At 32.8% G+C, this 16213-nt stretch overlaps 5 protein-coding genes across 5 annotated transcripts; 4 read left to right on the forward strand and 1 right to left on the reverse strand.

Moving 5' to 3' along the window:
• Positions 1-1304: 1304 nt before the first annotated feature.
• Positions 1305-1775, reverse strand: LOC122404237 (HTH-type transcriptional regulator PetP-like). Its single transcript, XM_043408165.1, has one exon. It carries the CDS (start codon positions 1773-1775, stop codon positions 1305-1307), a length of 471 nt encoding a protein of 156 aa, XP_043264100.1.
• Positions 1776-1909: 134 nt separating this feature from the next.
• Positions 1910-3556, forward strand: LOC122404238 (indole-3-pyruvate decarboxylase-like). Its single transcript, XM_043408166.1, has one exon. The coding sequence runs from the start codon at positions 1910-1912 to the stop codon at positions 3554-3556; it is 1647 nt and encodes a 548-aa protein (XP_043264101.1).
• A 1281-nt stretch (positions 3557-4837) lies between these two features.
• LOC122404239 (uncharacterized protein YyaH-like) lies at positions 4838-5239 on the forward strand. Its single transcript, XM_043408167.1, has one exon. The coding sequence runs from the start codon at positions 4838-4840 to the stop codon at positions 5237-5239; it is 402 nt and encodes a 133-aa protein (XP_043264102.1).
• A 1757-nt stretch (positions 5240-6996) lies between these two features.
• Positions 6997-7800, forward strand: LOC122404240 (5-amino-6-(5-phospho-D-ribitylamino)uracil phosphatase YbjI-like). The gene has a single exon (XM_043408168.1). It carries the CDS (start codon positions 6997-6999, stop codon positions 7798-7800), a length of 804 nt encoding a protein of 267 aa, XP_043264103.1.
• Positions 7801-8056: 256 nt separating this feature from the next.
• LOC122404242 (metal-independent phosphoserine phosphatase-like) lies at positions 8057-8894 on the forward strand. The gene is made up of 2 exons (XM_043408170.1): positions 8057-8584; positions 8766-8894. The coding sequence occupies exons 1-2, from the start codon at positions 8057-8059 to the stop codon at positions 8892-8894; spliced, it is 657 nt and encodes a 218-aa protein (XP_043264105.1).
• Positions 8895-16213: the final 7319 nt, after the last annotated feature.

The raw sequence follows: 16213 nt of genomic DNA on the forward strand, positions 1-16213 counted from the left end.
TAGATTTAAAGGGATTCTATGAAAATCATAAGGAAACGATTCCTAAACAATTAATCATTGCTCCAGACTTACCCAGTAAGAAGATTGACCAAGCAGGAGCCAATGATTCTTACTATAAGTGGATTATCGAAAACTTACTGACGTCAATAAATGACGATAGTTTAGAAAAGGCCTCTATTTTTTCTAAAGTAACTAAAAAGAGTGGACCGGGCTTGCTTTGCAACTCAATGAATGAGCTTGTTCCTGCTTATGAACATCAAAAATTAGCAGAACTATTGCGACAAGAGCAAATTCCCGTAGAAACTTGCCTACTTAGCGGTTCACGACATGGGGAGGCTTATATTGATGACATTTGGCCTAATCTTTTAAACTTTTTGAAACGTTATATCTAATGATAAAAACAATCAACTCAGTAGTTGATTGTTTTTTAATTTATTTAGTAGAAGACTTTATCATTTCGATAAGCTTTATAATTTCATCAGTATGAAAATTGTTTGATTTATAGAGGGCATAAAAACCATTTTTAACTCCAGTATAGTGATAGTTATAATCTTTTTCAAAATATTTTAGAAAACGAGCAGAAATGAAAGTTGCACTATTTTTATTAATATTAATATTTGAGAGAGCATCTTGAGTCGACTCAACTGCAGTATAAGGTAAATGTGAAAATAATGGATTATTTTTTTCCAATATTTTGTAAACATCAATTTTACTTTTACTGACAATAAGGGAAGTAACTTCGCTTTCTAGTGGATTTTTACTGACAGAAATAATTTCATCATCAAAAATTTTTTTGACCGAAATATCTGCTGACAGAACGGGCTGACTAGAAGCACTAATCAATGCCAAATCACAGTAACTCTTTTTCAATTCTGTCAGCGCATTAAAAGAAGAAGTGCTTTTGATAATTAAGTTAGCCTGATTAGTTTCATGATCGAAAATTTGAGGAATTACAAAATTTGTCATTAAAAAATTTCCTGAAATCCGGAGAACAGAAGAATTTTTTAAGAGTGATTCTGCGGAAACAATAGTGTTCTCAAAAAAGGAGCGAATAATTTCATAAAGCTGAATTCCAAGAGCTGTCAGCTGGATTCCCTGACCATTTTTTTCGATTAGGTGAACACCATAAGCAGACTCAAGTTTTTTGATTTGGCTACTGACAGCTGGCTGACTGATATAAAGTGCCTCGGCTGCCTTTGATATTGATTGAAATTTTGCGACATGATAAAAAATTTCAAGTTGATGTGTATTCATTGATGTCTATTTAACTTTCACTTGTAATTGATAGAAGTCTGATTAAGACCTTATAAACGATTGACATATTTTTCACCAATTTCATTGGCATATAATTCCATGACCTTAGTCCAAAAACTGCCCTCTTTATCGCCAGATTCACTAAAATATTGCTTCATTTTATTGATTTGATTTTCATTCATACGTTCATCTAACATGTTTCCTTGTTCGGTCAGATAAAGCTGTTTGATTCTTTTGTCATTTTCATTTGGCTTGAAATGAACCAATTCTTTTTCTTTTAAATCATTCATAGGACCGTTCAAAGCTTGTTTAGAAATATCAAGCACTTCAAGTAATTCATTAACGGTCAAGCCAGGAAGTCTTCCAATGAAAAATATAATTCGCCGATGTACTTGACGAATTCCGTAAGAAAGTACTAGGTCGTCCTCTTGTTTAATAAATGCACGGTATCCGAAGTAAAATAAAGCCAAATCTCTAGTAAAATTTAAGTTATCGTCTATTCCTGAGTTTTCTTTAGTCATAATTCACTCCTTTTATTAGTCTATTATACTTGATAATTCAAATAAGTCAATATCGTTGACTTATTTAAAGAAAAGCGTTATTCTATAAATGTCAATTTGATTGACCAATATATAATAAAATACGGAGGAATGCGATGTATACAGTAGGAGATTACCTATTAGACCGATTACACGAGTTAGGAATTGAAGAAATTTTTGGAGTCCCTGGAGACTATAACTTACAATTTTTAGATCAAATTATTTCCCGCAAGGATATGAAATGGGTCGGAAATGCTAATGAATTAAATGCTTCATATATGGCTGATGGCTATGCTCGTACTAAAAAAGCTGCCGCATTTCTTACAACCTTTGGAGTAGGTGAATTGAGTGCAGTTAATGGATTAGCAGGAAGTTACGCCGAAAATTTACCAGTAGTAGAAATAGTGGGATCACCTACATCAAAAGTTCAAAATGAAGGAAAATTTGTTCATCATACGCTGGCTGACGGTGATTTTAAACACTTTATGAAAATGCACGAACCTGTTACAGCAGCTCGAACTTTACTGACAGCAGAAAATGCAACCGTTGAAATTGATCGAGTACTTTCTGCACTACTAAAAGAAAGAAAACCTGTCTATATCAACTTACCAGTTGATGTTGCTGCTGCAAAAGCAGAGAAACCCTCACTCCCTTTGAAAAAAGAAAATCCAACTTCAAATACAAGTGACCAAGAGATTTTGAATAAAATTCAAGAAAGCTTGAAAAATGCCAAAAAACCAATCGTGATTACAGGACATGAAATAATTAGTTTTGGCTTAGAAAATACAGTCACTCAATTTATTTCAAAGACAAAACTACCTATTACGACATTAAACTTTGGAAAAAGTTCAGTTGATGAAACTCTCCCTTCATTTTTAGGAATCTATAATGGTAAACTCTCAGAGCCTAATCTTAAAGAATTCGTGGAATCAGCCGACTTCATCCTGATGCTTGGAGTTAAACTCACAGACTCTTCAACAGGAGCATTTACCCATCATTTAAATGAAAATAAAATGATTTCACTGAACATAGACGAAGGAAAAATATTTAACGAAAGCATCCAAAATTTTGATTTTGAATCCCTCATCTCCTCTCTCTTAGACCTAAGCGAAATAGAATACAAAGGAAAATATATCGATAAAAAGCAAGAAAACTTTGTTCCATCAAATGCGCTTTTATCACAAGACCGCCTATGGCAAGCAGTTGAAAACTTTACTCAAAGTAATGAAACAATCGTTGCTGAACAAGGGACATCATTCTTTGGCGCTTCATCAATTTTCTTAAAACCAAAGAGTCATTTTATTGGTCAACCCTTATGGGGCTCAATTGGATATACATTCCCAGCAGCATTAGGAAGCCAAATTGCAGATAAAGAAAGCAGACACCTTTTATTTATTGGTGATGGTTCACTTCAACTTACAGTGCAAGAATTAGGATTAGCAATCAGAGAAAAAATTAATCCAATTTGCTTTATTATCAATAATGATGGTTATACAGTCGAAAGAGAAATTCATGGACCAAATCAAAGCTACAATGATATTCCAATGTGGAATTACTCAAAATTACCAGAATCGTTTGGAGCAACAGAAGATCGAGTAGTCTCAAAAATCGTTAGAACTGAAAATGAATTTGTGTCTGTCATGAAAGAAGCTCAAGCAGATCCAAATAGAATGTACTGGATTGAGTTAATTTTGGCAAAAGAAGATGCACCAAAAGTACTGAAAAAAATGGGCAAACTATTTGCTGAACAAAATAAATCATAATTTATAAATAGTAAAAAACATTAGGAAATACCTAATGTTTTTTTGTTGACTAAATCAATTGTCTCTTTCTTTAGAAAACCTTAGTTTCTCAAAGACAACTTAATTAAGCCTGCCAAATATAAACTAGAGAAGTTGGAAGAAAATTCCATTTGCGGAAGGGTTCCTTTAGGAAAAATCTCTCTGAGTTCATCCTTTATTTTTTCTATATTTAAGAGCTTCTCCCAAACTTGAGGAATAAAGATGATTAATTGATGAGGGGCATACATTGCGATAATTGTTTGAATCGAATCAAATACTTTTAGATAAATCTCGTTTTGACTCAATGGAAATTCAGCAGTTCTAAAAGTAGGGAGATATTTTATTTCCCCACTGATATTATTGCTTCCTTTAAAAATAGTTTGATTAATAATCAAAGAAGAACCCGGCGGAAATTTTTCTGGAAAATAAACGCCTGATAAAACTTCATTCTCCTCTAAAGCATAGCCTAGAGTAGCGGCATTAATATCATTTTCGATAATGGTTTCAATCTGAGTTGAATCTCTAATTTCTTTAGCGAGACTGACATTTTTAAGCGGTGAAAAATCCATAATTCGTAATTCTCCATCAATCTCAACTCCAGTAATACCACAAGTAATTAAAACGATTTGAGGAAAAACACTTCTAAAATGATTAATATTAAGCAGAAGCTCGTCTAAATTATTAGTCTTTAAATTTTTTTGTTCAATGACATTTCCCAGAAGATCGACAATATGATAATTGACCACTAAATTTTATCATTTTCGATAAATTGAAGGATTAGTATTAATTCTTTAGTAGCATTAAATTCATAGGCTGTTGCAAAACGACCGCCAGTTTTAGCATGTTTATCAAGAGATTTAATGGTATCACTTTCAATCAGTTCCACAATAAGTTTATTAATTGTAACAACACTGAGTTGAGTCCCATCTGATATTTGACGAATTGTAAGTGGTAAATGAGCATTTTTAATGTAATCAGAAATTAGTTCCTTATTGTGTTCTTTGATATTTTTAGGTTTATAGGCTTTCATAATTCTCCTTATATGATTATTTTTCAAAATAAAAACGCTTTACTAATTTTGATAAAAAAGATATAATGAAATCAACTTATTAAAGTTTGTTAATAAAGTTTATTTAAAAAAATCGGCCTGCTCTTATTATTCTTAATAAAAGGAGCAATCATTGCCATTAGAATCATTATACCACTATTTTTAAAAGATTATCCAGCAATTGGATAAAGCTAGCTAGAAAATGGAGAAACAGAATGCACATCGAACACGTAGCAATTTATGCTGAGGATATTGAAAAAATAAAAGCTTTTTATGAAAAATATTTTAATGTCACTTCAAGTGATTTATACCATAATCAAAAAACAAGCTTCAAATCTTACTTTTTAACCTTTGACTCAGGAAGTCGAATGGAAGTCACAACAAAAAAATTCTTATCAAATAGAATTGCTGAGAGTTTAGGATATGCTCACATTGCCATTGCAGTAGGGGATAAACAAGCAGTAGATGAATATGCTGAAAGATTTGTAAAAGATGGATATCCATTACTCAACGGCCCTCGTACTACGGGGGATGGCTATTATGAAGCAGTTATTCAAGATCCTGAAGGGAATTTGATTGAACTCACGACAACACTAGATGAAGAACATAAAAAATAGAGAGTGGGTAAGAGGTTTTGGCAGTTGATTTTGATTATCAAGAGATGTTGTTAGGTAACTTATACCTTGCTGGGAATATTTTACTAGAAAACAAATCCATCCACGGCAAGAAGATTGTCCAAAAAATCAATAATACTCCGATTGAAGAAAAAGAAACAATTGTTGCTTTAGAGCGACAAGTTTTTGGGAAAACAGGGGACAACCTGTATGTAACTCCCCCATTTCAGGTGGATTATGGTAGACACGTAGAAATTGGAAATAATTTCTATGCAAATATGGATTGTATTTTCTTAGATGTTAATAAAATAAAGATTGGCAATAATGTTATGGTGGGTCCACGTGTTAGTTTTTATACGGCAGGTCATCCAATAGATCCTCAAATTAGAATAGAAGAACTTGAATTTGGCTTGCCTATCACGGTTGAAGATAATGTATGGATTGGTGGGAGTGCCACTATCCTTCCAGGAGTGACCATTGGTAAAAACTCAATCATTGCTGCGGGCGCAGTAGTTACGAAAGAGGTTGCAGCCAATACAATTGTCGGAGGAAATCCAGCTCAGTTTATCCGAGCAATCAATGAAGAGGACAAGCGCTATTGGAACAAGAAAAAAGAAGAATATCAATCAAGATTAAAAGAAAAATAGAAATAAACCGATATATTTTTTAAATTGGAGATAATGTATGATTAAAGCAATCGCCGTAGATATGGATGGGACCTTTCTTAATTCAAATAATGACTACGACAGAAAAGCATTCCTTGAACTCTTTAAAAAATTAAAAGCGAAAGAAGTGAGGTTTGTGGTAGCAAGTGGAAATCAGTACGCTCAAATAAGTTCTTTTTTCCCAGAAATTTGGCGAGAAATAACATTTGTCTCAGAAAATGGCGGACTCGTATTTGAAAAGGGAAATTTATTAATAAAAAAGATCATTGCCAAACCAATTATTCAGGATACTTTGACTCTTTTAGAAAATACTTCTTACAAAGTTGGAATTATTCTGTGTGGTGTACAATCTGCCTATATCCTCAAGAGCGAAAATGCTGACTTGAAAAAAGAAGCAGCAAAATACTATTTTGCACTCAAAGAAATCGATTCATTTCAAGACCTTCCAGATGATGAATGGGTAAAAATCGCCCTTCAATTAGAGGATAAAAATGCTTTTTCGATTATTGAATTAATGAATGAAAAGAATAATTCTCAACTAAAAGCCGTATATAGTGGACATGGAAGTTTTGATTTGATTGCAAACGAAGTAAACAAAGGGAACACACTTAAGCAATTATTGAATCAATGGGGAATCAAGCCCGAACAATTTCTGGCCTTTGGTGATAACAATAATGATTTAGAAATGTTAGAGCTCGCAGGCTATAGTTATTCTATGGCTAATGCAAGTGAACAAGTGGCCCGAGTAGCAAAATATCAAGCACCATCAAATGATGAGAATGGAGTAATTTCTACTATTAATGCTTTATTTGATAAAGTAGGCTAAAACTTTATGAAGTGGAAGGAACAAGTAAAACCACTTCATTCTAAGGCAGTAAACTTAAAAGTAAATAATTGATATTATAATGAACAACTATAATTTTGACCTCCTATAGAAATATGATTGTAGAGCTCTCACCAAGCATAAGGCACATTATAATGATCTAAGTAGCAATAAATCTTGTCTTCAATTTGATTTACTGTCTTAAAATGAAGTGGCTAGCTTTTAACTCAGATTCTTGAACAAAAAAATACTAATAAAAGAAAGATAATAATATGATTAAACTTGTACTTACAGATTTAGATGGTACTTTCTTAAACAAAAGTGGTAGTTTTGATCAGTCTTACTACGAGAAGGTAAAGACAATGATGGATCAGAATAATGTTATTTTTGCCCCCTGTACTGGTAAACAATGCGAGCGGGTTGAAGAACTCTTTGATACGGATATTTCTAAAAATATCTGGATATTGGGTGATAGTGCAACACGAATTAAACATGAAGGTAAATATATTTATGAGTCCTTATTACCAAACAAGTTAGGACTTCAAATTATTGAAAAACTAGAAAATATTGCATCAGATCATATTATTATCGCTTGTACCCCAACCGCTGCCTATATCAAGTCAACGGTCTCTGAAGAGGACGCTCAAAAAATAAGAAAGTCATATGCTGTTGTCAAAAAGCAGGAAGATTTACAAAATATTGAGGAAGACTTTGTAAAAATAACCGTTTTTGACCAAAAACTGAGAGCTTTTGAAAATGTTAAAGAGCTATCCGAATTTGAAGCTCAAGCCTATATCGTGGCCTCAGAAGCAGCATGGATTGATATTTCCAACTATAATGTCCACAAAGGAACCACCGTTCAAGCACTACAACATATTTTTGGGGTAACGAAAGAAGAAACAATTGCCTTTGGCGATGGACTCAATGATATTGAACTATTAGAAGCCGCTGGCTGTAGCTTTGCCGTTAATAACGCCTTTGACATCGTAAAAGAAAAAGCTGATTTCATAACAAAATCAAATGAAGAGAGTGGCGTTCTTCAAACAATTGAAAAGTTGTTACTTTTACAAAAATGAAAGGAAACATAGGTCTAAGTTAACTGATTAAAATGCAAAGGACAATAATACCTATTGTCCTTTTTATGTTTTATTATTAAAGATTATCTACTACATTACTTTTGATAGCAAGACTCATAACTTTTACTTATATCTGCTTAATTAAAATGTATTTTTAAAAAGCTATTTATTTTACTAAAATAATTTTTGAGGTAAAAAAATGCTAGAAATTTATTTAATACGACATGGACAAACAATATGGAATCTCGAAAAGAAAATGCAAGGTTCACTCAATTCTGATTTGACAGTTGAAGGAGTTGGGCAAGCAGTATCATTAGGTAAAGAGCTGAATAAACACTATTTTGATCATATTTACTCAAGTACAAGTCCTAGAGCTCTGGAAACTTCTCGACTAATATTTGGTGATGAAAAGAAAACTTCATCAGATTTGCTAGGTGAAATCGCTATGGGCGCGTGGGAAGGAAAAACTTATCAAGAAATTGAAAAACTCGCCCCTCTAGAATGGAATAATTTCTTCAATCACCCCTTTAATTACTTTCCATCTAAAGATGGTGAATCATTTGCTCAACTTGAAGCCAGACTAAAAGTTTTTATCAAAGAAGAAGGACTTAGGGAGCGTTCAGGCAAAATCGCAATCGTTTCTCATCGAATAACGATTAGAATGCTGATTTCTCTCTTATTAAACAATAAAGAACTCTATGGCGAGATGGATCTTAGCTCGACATCATTGAGTATCATCGAAATAGAAAATAAAAATGCAAAATTAAAGCTCTTAAACTCTACGGCACACTATTAAGAATAAAAAATCAAATCATTTTCTGATTTGATTTTTTTATCAATATTATCGAATAAATAAAATCCCAATTCCGATAAAAACAAGTAGATAGAGAAAATTTAAAAACGTAAAAAGACCGAAAAATTTCAAGGTAGATTGATCTTTAACATTCAATTGGTATTGCCTTAAGGCTAGCAAGTTAGCCAAAGAAGCCACCAGTGTTCCTAAACCACCGATTGTCACTCCCAAGTATAAAGGAGAAAGTTGCCCGGTAAATTTTGATAATAAGACCGCAGCAGGAACATTGCTGATGACCTGACTAGATAAGATAGAGGTAAAGAAAATAGAGAGGTCATTATTCATCAGCTGGTGAAGCCAATTATGAATCAAAGGAATACGCCCAAGTGCACCAACAATAATAAAGAAATTGATAAAAGTTAAGATGATTCCATAATCCACTTCTTGATAAACTTTTTTCTCGATAAGATAAGCACAGATCAAGCTTGCAACTAAAGAAATCCAAACAGGAATCAGAGCTAATACACCCAAAAGTACAATTAAGGTCGTGAATCCTAACAAGTATAGCTCTCTTTTTTTGATAGAAAATACCTTGTTTTCTATCTGACTGACAGCTCTCTTTGAAAATAATAAGGCACATAAAAATAAAGTCAATAAGCTGACCAATCCTAAAGGTATGGAGAGTTTGAAAAATTCTAAAAGTTTTAAATGATAATAAGAGACCAAATACAAATTTTGAGGATTACCAATAGGTGTAATCGCACTACCTAAGTTAGCATAAATGGTCATCAAACTAATCAAGCCAATTTTAGTTAACTTCACCTTTCGGTCGATATTATAAACAATCGGCACCAAAGTTAAAATCGCCACATCATTCGTAAAAAACATCGAACCAAAGAAAGACAAGAGCAGCACCACTAAAGCCACTTGTCTCAAGTTTTGACATTTATCAATAATAAAGGCCGCAAAATATTTTAAAATACCAAGAATTTCAAAAATAGAAATAAGAATAATCAAGCTCAAAAGAGCCAAAATGGTTTTCAAATCAATATCAGAAGCTCTGACCGTTCCAAAAATTAAAGAAAGAAGCGCCAGAACGAAAGTAAATAAAAAGGTTTTATCAGAAAAAATACGTTTTAGAGTAGTAGCCATGAAAGTTCCCCATCAGGAAGTTATTTTTAATTAATTTTAGCATAAAACTAACATCTGCTATCATTTTTAAAACTACAAGATTTAACTGTTTTAATAAAAAGATTATATTTGTTATGAATCTCACAAAAAATGTTTATTTATTTGATATAATGGTATTTATATAGTACTGACTAACAAAAAATTAATCTTTTGATGAATTTGAAAGGGATGCGATGACTGAAATAGATAGAATTCTTCCGAAAAAGCAAGAGAAACAACAAGCCTTTATTCTCGATCATGGTAAAATCGAAGAAGGAAGATTAAAATATGCTGATGATCAAACAAGTTATGGCTGGAACATCAAACGTTATAATCGTCTAAAAGAGGGAGCTTTTGTTCTTAACCGTCATCCAAGTAAACTATCGAAAGATAAGAAGTTTGAGATTTACGCTGGAGGATATGTCGAACAGATTTCTAAACCAGATGAAGATGGAAATGTAAGGGCATTGATAACACATTCCTTTAATATTGAACCACCCATAAAACAAGGGGACGATTTTATAGAAAGTTTTAAATGGAGTAGTAAAAAGAAAAAATCGAACAATTGGGCGAATTTCTGGAATCAGTATGGAATGAATGAAATAAAAATTGATGAATTCGAAAAATTAGTAAATGCTGTCCAATGCGTTCCTGTTGAAAGTATTGCCTCTGAAGACGAAAAAATATCTGAAGAAGAAATTAAAACTTTTGTCGAAAAAGGTTTTACAATTTCCTATGAAGAAGATAACACAACCCACTCTAAAAGAAAAAAAACAACTAAATTTATTGCAAAACAAATTGACTTTGAAAATATTCAAAAGCAAAGACAAAAAATAGGCGCACTCGGAGAAGCAATTGTATTTGAACTTCTTATTAAAAATGCACAAAAAAATAATAATAAACTACCGATTCACGTATCTAAAGTTGAAGGAGATGGATTAGGTTATGACATTCGGTGTTGGAATGAGCTTGGAGAAGAGTGCTACATAGAAGTGAAAACTTCTACAAGTAAATTTTCAGATGGATTTGAGATGTCCAGAAACGAAATAAAAGCATCAACTTCGAAAAATACAAATTATTTTATTTATAGAGTTTATGATTTAAATATAAAAACAAGAGAATGCAAAATTAAAATATTTGAAGGTCCAGTGAGTAGTGAGACATTTAATTTGGAAGCTACTTCCTATAAGGTTTACCAAAAATGAAAAGTATTTTATAAAAAAATAATATTATAACGGCTGGTGTTTTACTCTTTGCCATTTTTATTCTACATTTAGATTTGTTCCAAATTAGTAGAGTTAATATTTTGAAATAAGAAAAAACATAAATAGATGTCTATTTATGTTTTTTCTTGACAGTTCCTTTTTTTTATTGTAAGATATTAATCAATAGGTTTCTATTTATGAAAAGGAGGAGTGATGTTCAAAAAACTTCGTGATTTAGTATCAATGGAAAATGGTAATGTTTTCCCAAAAGACACATCTCTCAACGATGGAGGACTCAAAAAAGAATTATGCTATCTTTATAGTCCTGCTGTCTTTGAGTATGATAGGTATTTGGGGGGAGACGCAAAAGGTGATAAAAGATATATAGAATTCCCACAAAAATTCATCAGTGTCCTAACGGGAGATATTGTCATCTCTCCTGTAACGCAGTTGGCTACAATTGTAAGAAACCATGGTACCCCTTTACTTCTTTCTCCAAATTATGTAAAAGTATTACCAGACGAAGAAAAACTTGATAGAGCATACTTTGTATTTTGGTTCAATGAACTTTTTGAATCAAGAAAGCAAATTTTTGAAATGAAGCAAGGGACAACAGTTATTAAATTATCAACTAATAGCTTGAAGGAATTGACGATTTCTCTACCTAATTTAACACAGCAAAAGCTAATAGGTACAGGATATATTAATTCTTTGATGCTTGTGGAACAACTTAAAAGAAAACAAAAATTACAAGTAGCTCTCTTAAAAGGAATTAACCAGCAGTTAATAGAAGGTGAAAAGTTATGAGCGAATATATTAAAAATTTTGATACTTGGAATGAAGTGCAAAAGCAACTTAATTCAAGTAAGCGACGGATTTTTTTTAAGAAACGGGATATATGGTGGGCGTCAATTGGTGTAAATATTGGGAGTGAGATTGATGGTAAACATGAGTATTTTGAACGTCCAGTGTTGGTCATAAAAAAAATTAGCGCAATTTCCGCCTTTGTAGTTCCCTTAACGAGTACGATTAGAGAAAATGATGAACGCTTTGTAACGTATGAAATCAATGGAAAAAAACGGTCTGCTGCAATTTCTCAAGCACGGGCAATTGATATTCACAGATTTAGAAGAAGATTCAAATATAAAATGTCGAATGATAACTTTGTTAAGATTATAACTTGCTTTAGAAACCAGTTTCCTGAGTAAAAAAAATCGGCTCGAGAATAATCTCGAGCCTCAAGTGGCAATCTTGGCTTACGCCTCAGCCTTAATAATTTAATTATATCAAAATGGGTATATAAGTCAAGTTTTTATCCTTATATCAAAAATTTACAACTATAGAAAGAAGAAATTTAATGTCAACAACACTAAATAATCAACTTTGGGCATCAGCGGATATTCTCCGTGGAAAGATGGATGCTAGCGAGTATAAAAACTATCTCTTAGGTTTAATTTTCTATAAATATCTATCAGATGTTGAACTACGTGAAGTTTATGAACAAGAAAATGGTCAGACAACAGAGTTCCCAGAGCGTGAGGAACAGTTCAAAATCTTGAAAGATTGGTATGACGAAGATAAAGATGATCTTGAAGAAATTATGCGTCTACAACGGGGATATTTCATTGCTCCCGAACAGCTTTTTTATCATTTTCGCCAAAAGGCAGATGCTTATGAGTTTAGATTGGTCGACTTGCAATCAGGTTTTAACGACTTGGAGCGGCAAGGGGACCAGTTCAGTAACCTCTTTGCGGATATTGATTTAAATTCAACAAAACTTGGCTCAAATGACCAACAAAGAAATGTTACGATTACTGAAGTGATCAAAGCACTTGATGAAATAGACCTTTTCGAACATAATGGTGACGTAATAGGTGATGCTTATGAGTATCTAATTGGCCAGTTTGCGGCTGGAGCAGGAAAAAAAGCTGGTGAATTTTATACTCCTCAAGCTGTTTCTCGCATTATTTCAGAAATTACTTCGATTGGTCAAGAAAATAGAGCACCTTTTCATATCTATGACCCAACGATGGGATCTGGATCACTCATGCTGAATATTCGTAATTACGTTCATGATAAAAATAAAATTCATTATCATGGTCAAGAGTTGAATACAACAACTTTCAACTTAGCACGAATGAATCTCATTTTGCACGGTGTTGACAAAGGAAGAATGCGTCTTAAAAATGGGGATACTCTTGATAGTGACTGGCCAACAGAAGAGCCCCATCAGTTTGATGCTGTCGTCATGAATCCTCCTTACTCAGCAAAATGGTCTGCGGCTGAAAAGTTTCTCTCTGACGCACGTTTTGAGCGTTATGGGAAATTAGCTCCCAAATCGAAAGCAGATTTCGCTTTCTTACTTCATGGTTTCTATCACTTGAAAGATACTGGGACAATGGGAATTGTTTTGCCCCATGGCGTCTTATTCCGGGGAGCAGCAGAAGGAGTGATTCGTAAAGCCTTGCTTGAGATGGGTGCAATCGATGCAGTTCTAGGCTTACCTGCTAATATTTTTTATGGAACAAGCATACCGACAACGGTAATTATTTTAAAGAAAAATCGTGATAATCGTGACGTTTTGTTTATTGATGCTTCTAATGATTTTGAAAAACAAAAAAATCAGAACATGCTTCGCGATAGTGATATCGAAAAAATCATTAAAACTTATAAATCACGTGAGAATGTTGAAAAATATGCCCATTTAGCAAGTTTTGAAGAGATAGAATCAAATGATTTCAATCTTAATATTCCACGCTATGTTGATACTTTTGAAGAAGAAGAACCTATTGATATTATTGCACTAAGTCAAGAAATTGTAGACATTAATCAAGAGGTTAGTAAGACAGAACAAGAATTCCTCTCAATGTTAAATCAACTTGCGGTAACAGATGATAGTCGTGAGATTATTGAAGCTACTAAACGAATTTTTGGAGAATGATATGACAAGTAATAATAATTTAAATGTCGAAAAAAATAAGGCGGAGGTCTCTAAAAATGTTCCTGAGCTTAGATTTCAAGGGTTTATAGATGCTTGGGAACAGCATAAGGTTGGAAAATTTTTATCTGAAAGCAAAGTTAGAGGTTCAGATGGTTCAATAGCTAAAAAATTAACCGTAAAACTTTGGAGAAAAGGCATTGTTCCAAAAGATGATAAATTAAATGGGAGTTCGGCTACACAATATTATATTAGATCAACAGGACAATTTATGTATGGTAAATTAGATTTTTTAAATCAAGCATTTGGAATTTTACCAGCTGAATTAGATGGCTATGAATCAACCTTAGATTCGCCTGCTTTTGACTTTAAAAATGGAATCGATCCTAATTTTTTCTTAGAAAATGTATGTCAAGAAAATTTTTATAAGTATCAAGGTAATATTGCTAATGGTTCACGAAAAGCTAAAAGAATACATGCTGATACATTCTTTGATATGCCAATTATCATTCCACATTTGAAGAGCAACAAAAAATTGGCTCATTTTTTAAACAGCTAGATAACACTATCACTCTTCATCAACGTAAGTTAGATAAACTTAAACGGCTCAAACAGGGTTATTTACAGCAATTGTTCCCTAAAAATGATGAAAAAGTCCCTAGAGTTAGATTCGCTAACTTTGAGTACGAATGGGAACTGCGTAAGTTAGGGGATTACTCCAAATATCGCCGTGGTTCATTCCCACAACCATACGGAAATAAAGAATGGTATGACGGAGAAGGTGCTATGCCTTTCGTTCAAGTTGTAGATGTAACGAGTAAATTAACTTTAGTTGAAAATACAAAACAGAAAATTAGCAAATTAGCTCAACCTAAAAGTGTATTTGTTCCAGAAGGGAAAGTGATAGTTACCTTGCAAGGGAGCATCGGACGTGTCGCAATTACTCAGTATGAATCTTTTGTAGACCGCACCTTGCTGATTTTTGATGACTATGAAAAAGCAACTGATCAACGGTTTTGGGCATATACAATTCAGAAAAAATTTGAAATTGAAAAACTGAAAGCTCCTGGCGGAACTATTAAAACAATAACAAAAGAGGCCCTGTCTTCATTCAATGTTCATCTTCCGCAATTTGAAGAACAACAAAAAATTGGCTCGTTCTTTAACCAACTAGATAACACTATCGCTCTTCATCAGTCTAAACTTGACAAATTAAAATCAATAAAACAATCCCTTCTCCAAAAAATGTTTATTTAATAATTATTGTGAACATAAAATCTCCTTGATAGAATAGGTATGGAAAGTTAGCTTTCTAAACTATTTAATCAAGGAGATTTTTTATTTTGGTAAAAAACAAAAAAGCAAAGCAATTATTTTCGGAGTATTTTGAGGAATGGATTGAGCTTTATAAAGTTGGTGCAGTGCGCCCTATTACATTGAAAAAATACTATATTAGTAAGCAACACTTGGAAAAACTTGTACCTGACTTACAAGTTTGTGATGTTACTCGTAGAAGTTATCAAAAACTATTGAACGATTATGCTATTTCGCATGAAAAGCAAACAACAATGGACTTTCACCACCACCTTAAAGGAGCAATATTAGATGCGGTAGATGATGGCTTAATTATGCAAAATCCAACAAGAAAAATTATCATAAAAGGAAAAGCTCCGAGGAAAAAAAGACCAAAATTTTTGAATTTATATGAAGTTCAAGCACTAGTAAAACAAATGAATCTTACTAGTGAAATTAATTGGGATTGGTTTATACTTTTGATTTTAAAAACAGGAATACGCTTTTCTGAGGCATTAGCTATAAGACCAGCTGATTTTGACTTCTCAAACCAAAAACTAACCATTGATAAAACTTGGGACTACAAATCTTCCGTTGGAAAATTTCAACCCACTAAAAATAAGTCTTCTAAGCGAAAGATACAGTTAGATTGGCAAACTGCCATGCAATTTTCTCAATTAATCAAAAACTTTCCAAACGAAGAACCAATTTTTGTAAAAGGAAGAATATTTAATTCTACTGTAAATAATAGGCTTCAAGTTTTGTGCACCAAAGCAAATATTCCCTCTATTTCAATTCATGGATTAAGACATACGCATGCCTCTCTTCTTTTATTTGCTGATGTTTCTATTGCCAGCGTGGCTAGAAGACTAGGTCATTCAAGTATGTCCACGACTCAAGAAACCTATCTCCATATTATTCAGGAACTAGAAAATCAAGATAATGATAAGATTATGCGACATTTATCAACAATAGCTTAAATAGAAAAAAGGCGCTATGATACGCCTTTTTTAA

Source organism: Colletes gigas, unplaced genomic scaffold (genome assembly GCF_013123115.1).
Source record: "Colletes gigas isolate AHSC1104 unplaced genomic scaffold, ASM1312311v1 Colletes_gigas_Sc00133, whole genome shotgun sequence".
NCBI lineage: Eukaryota > Metazoa > Arthropoda > Insecta > Hymenoptera > Colletidae > Colletes > Colletes gigas.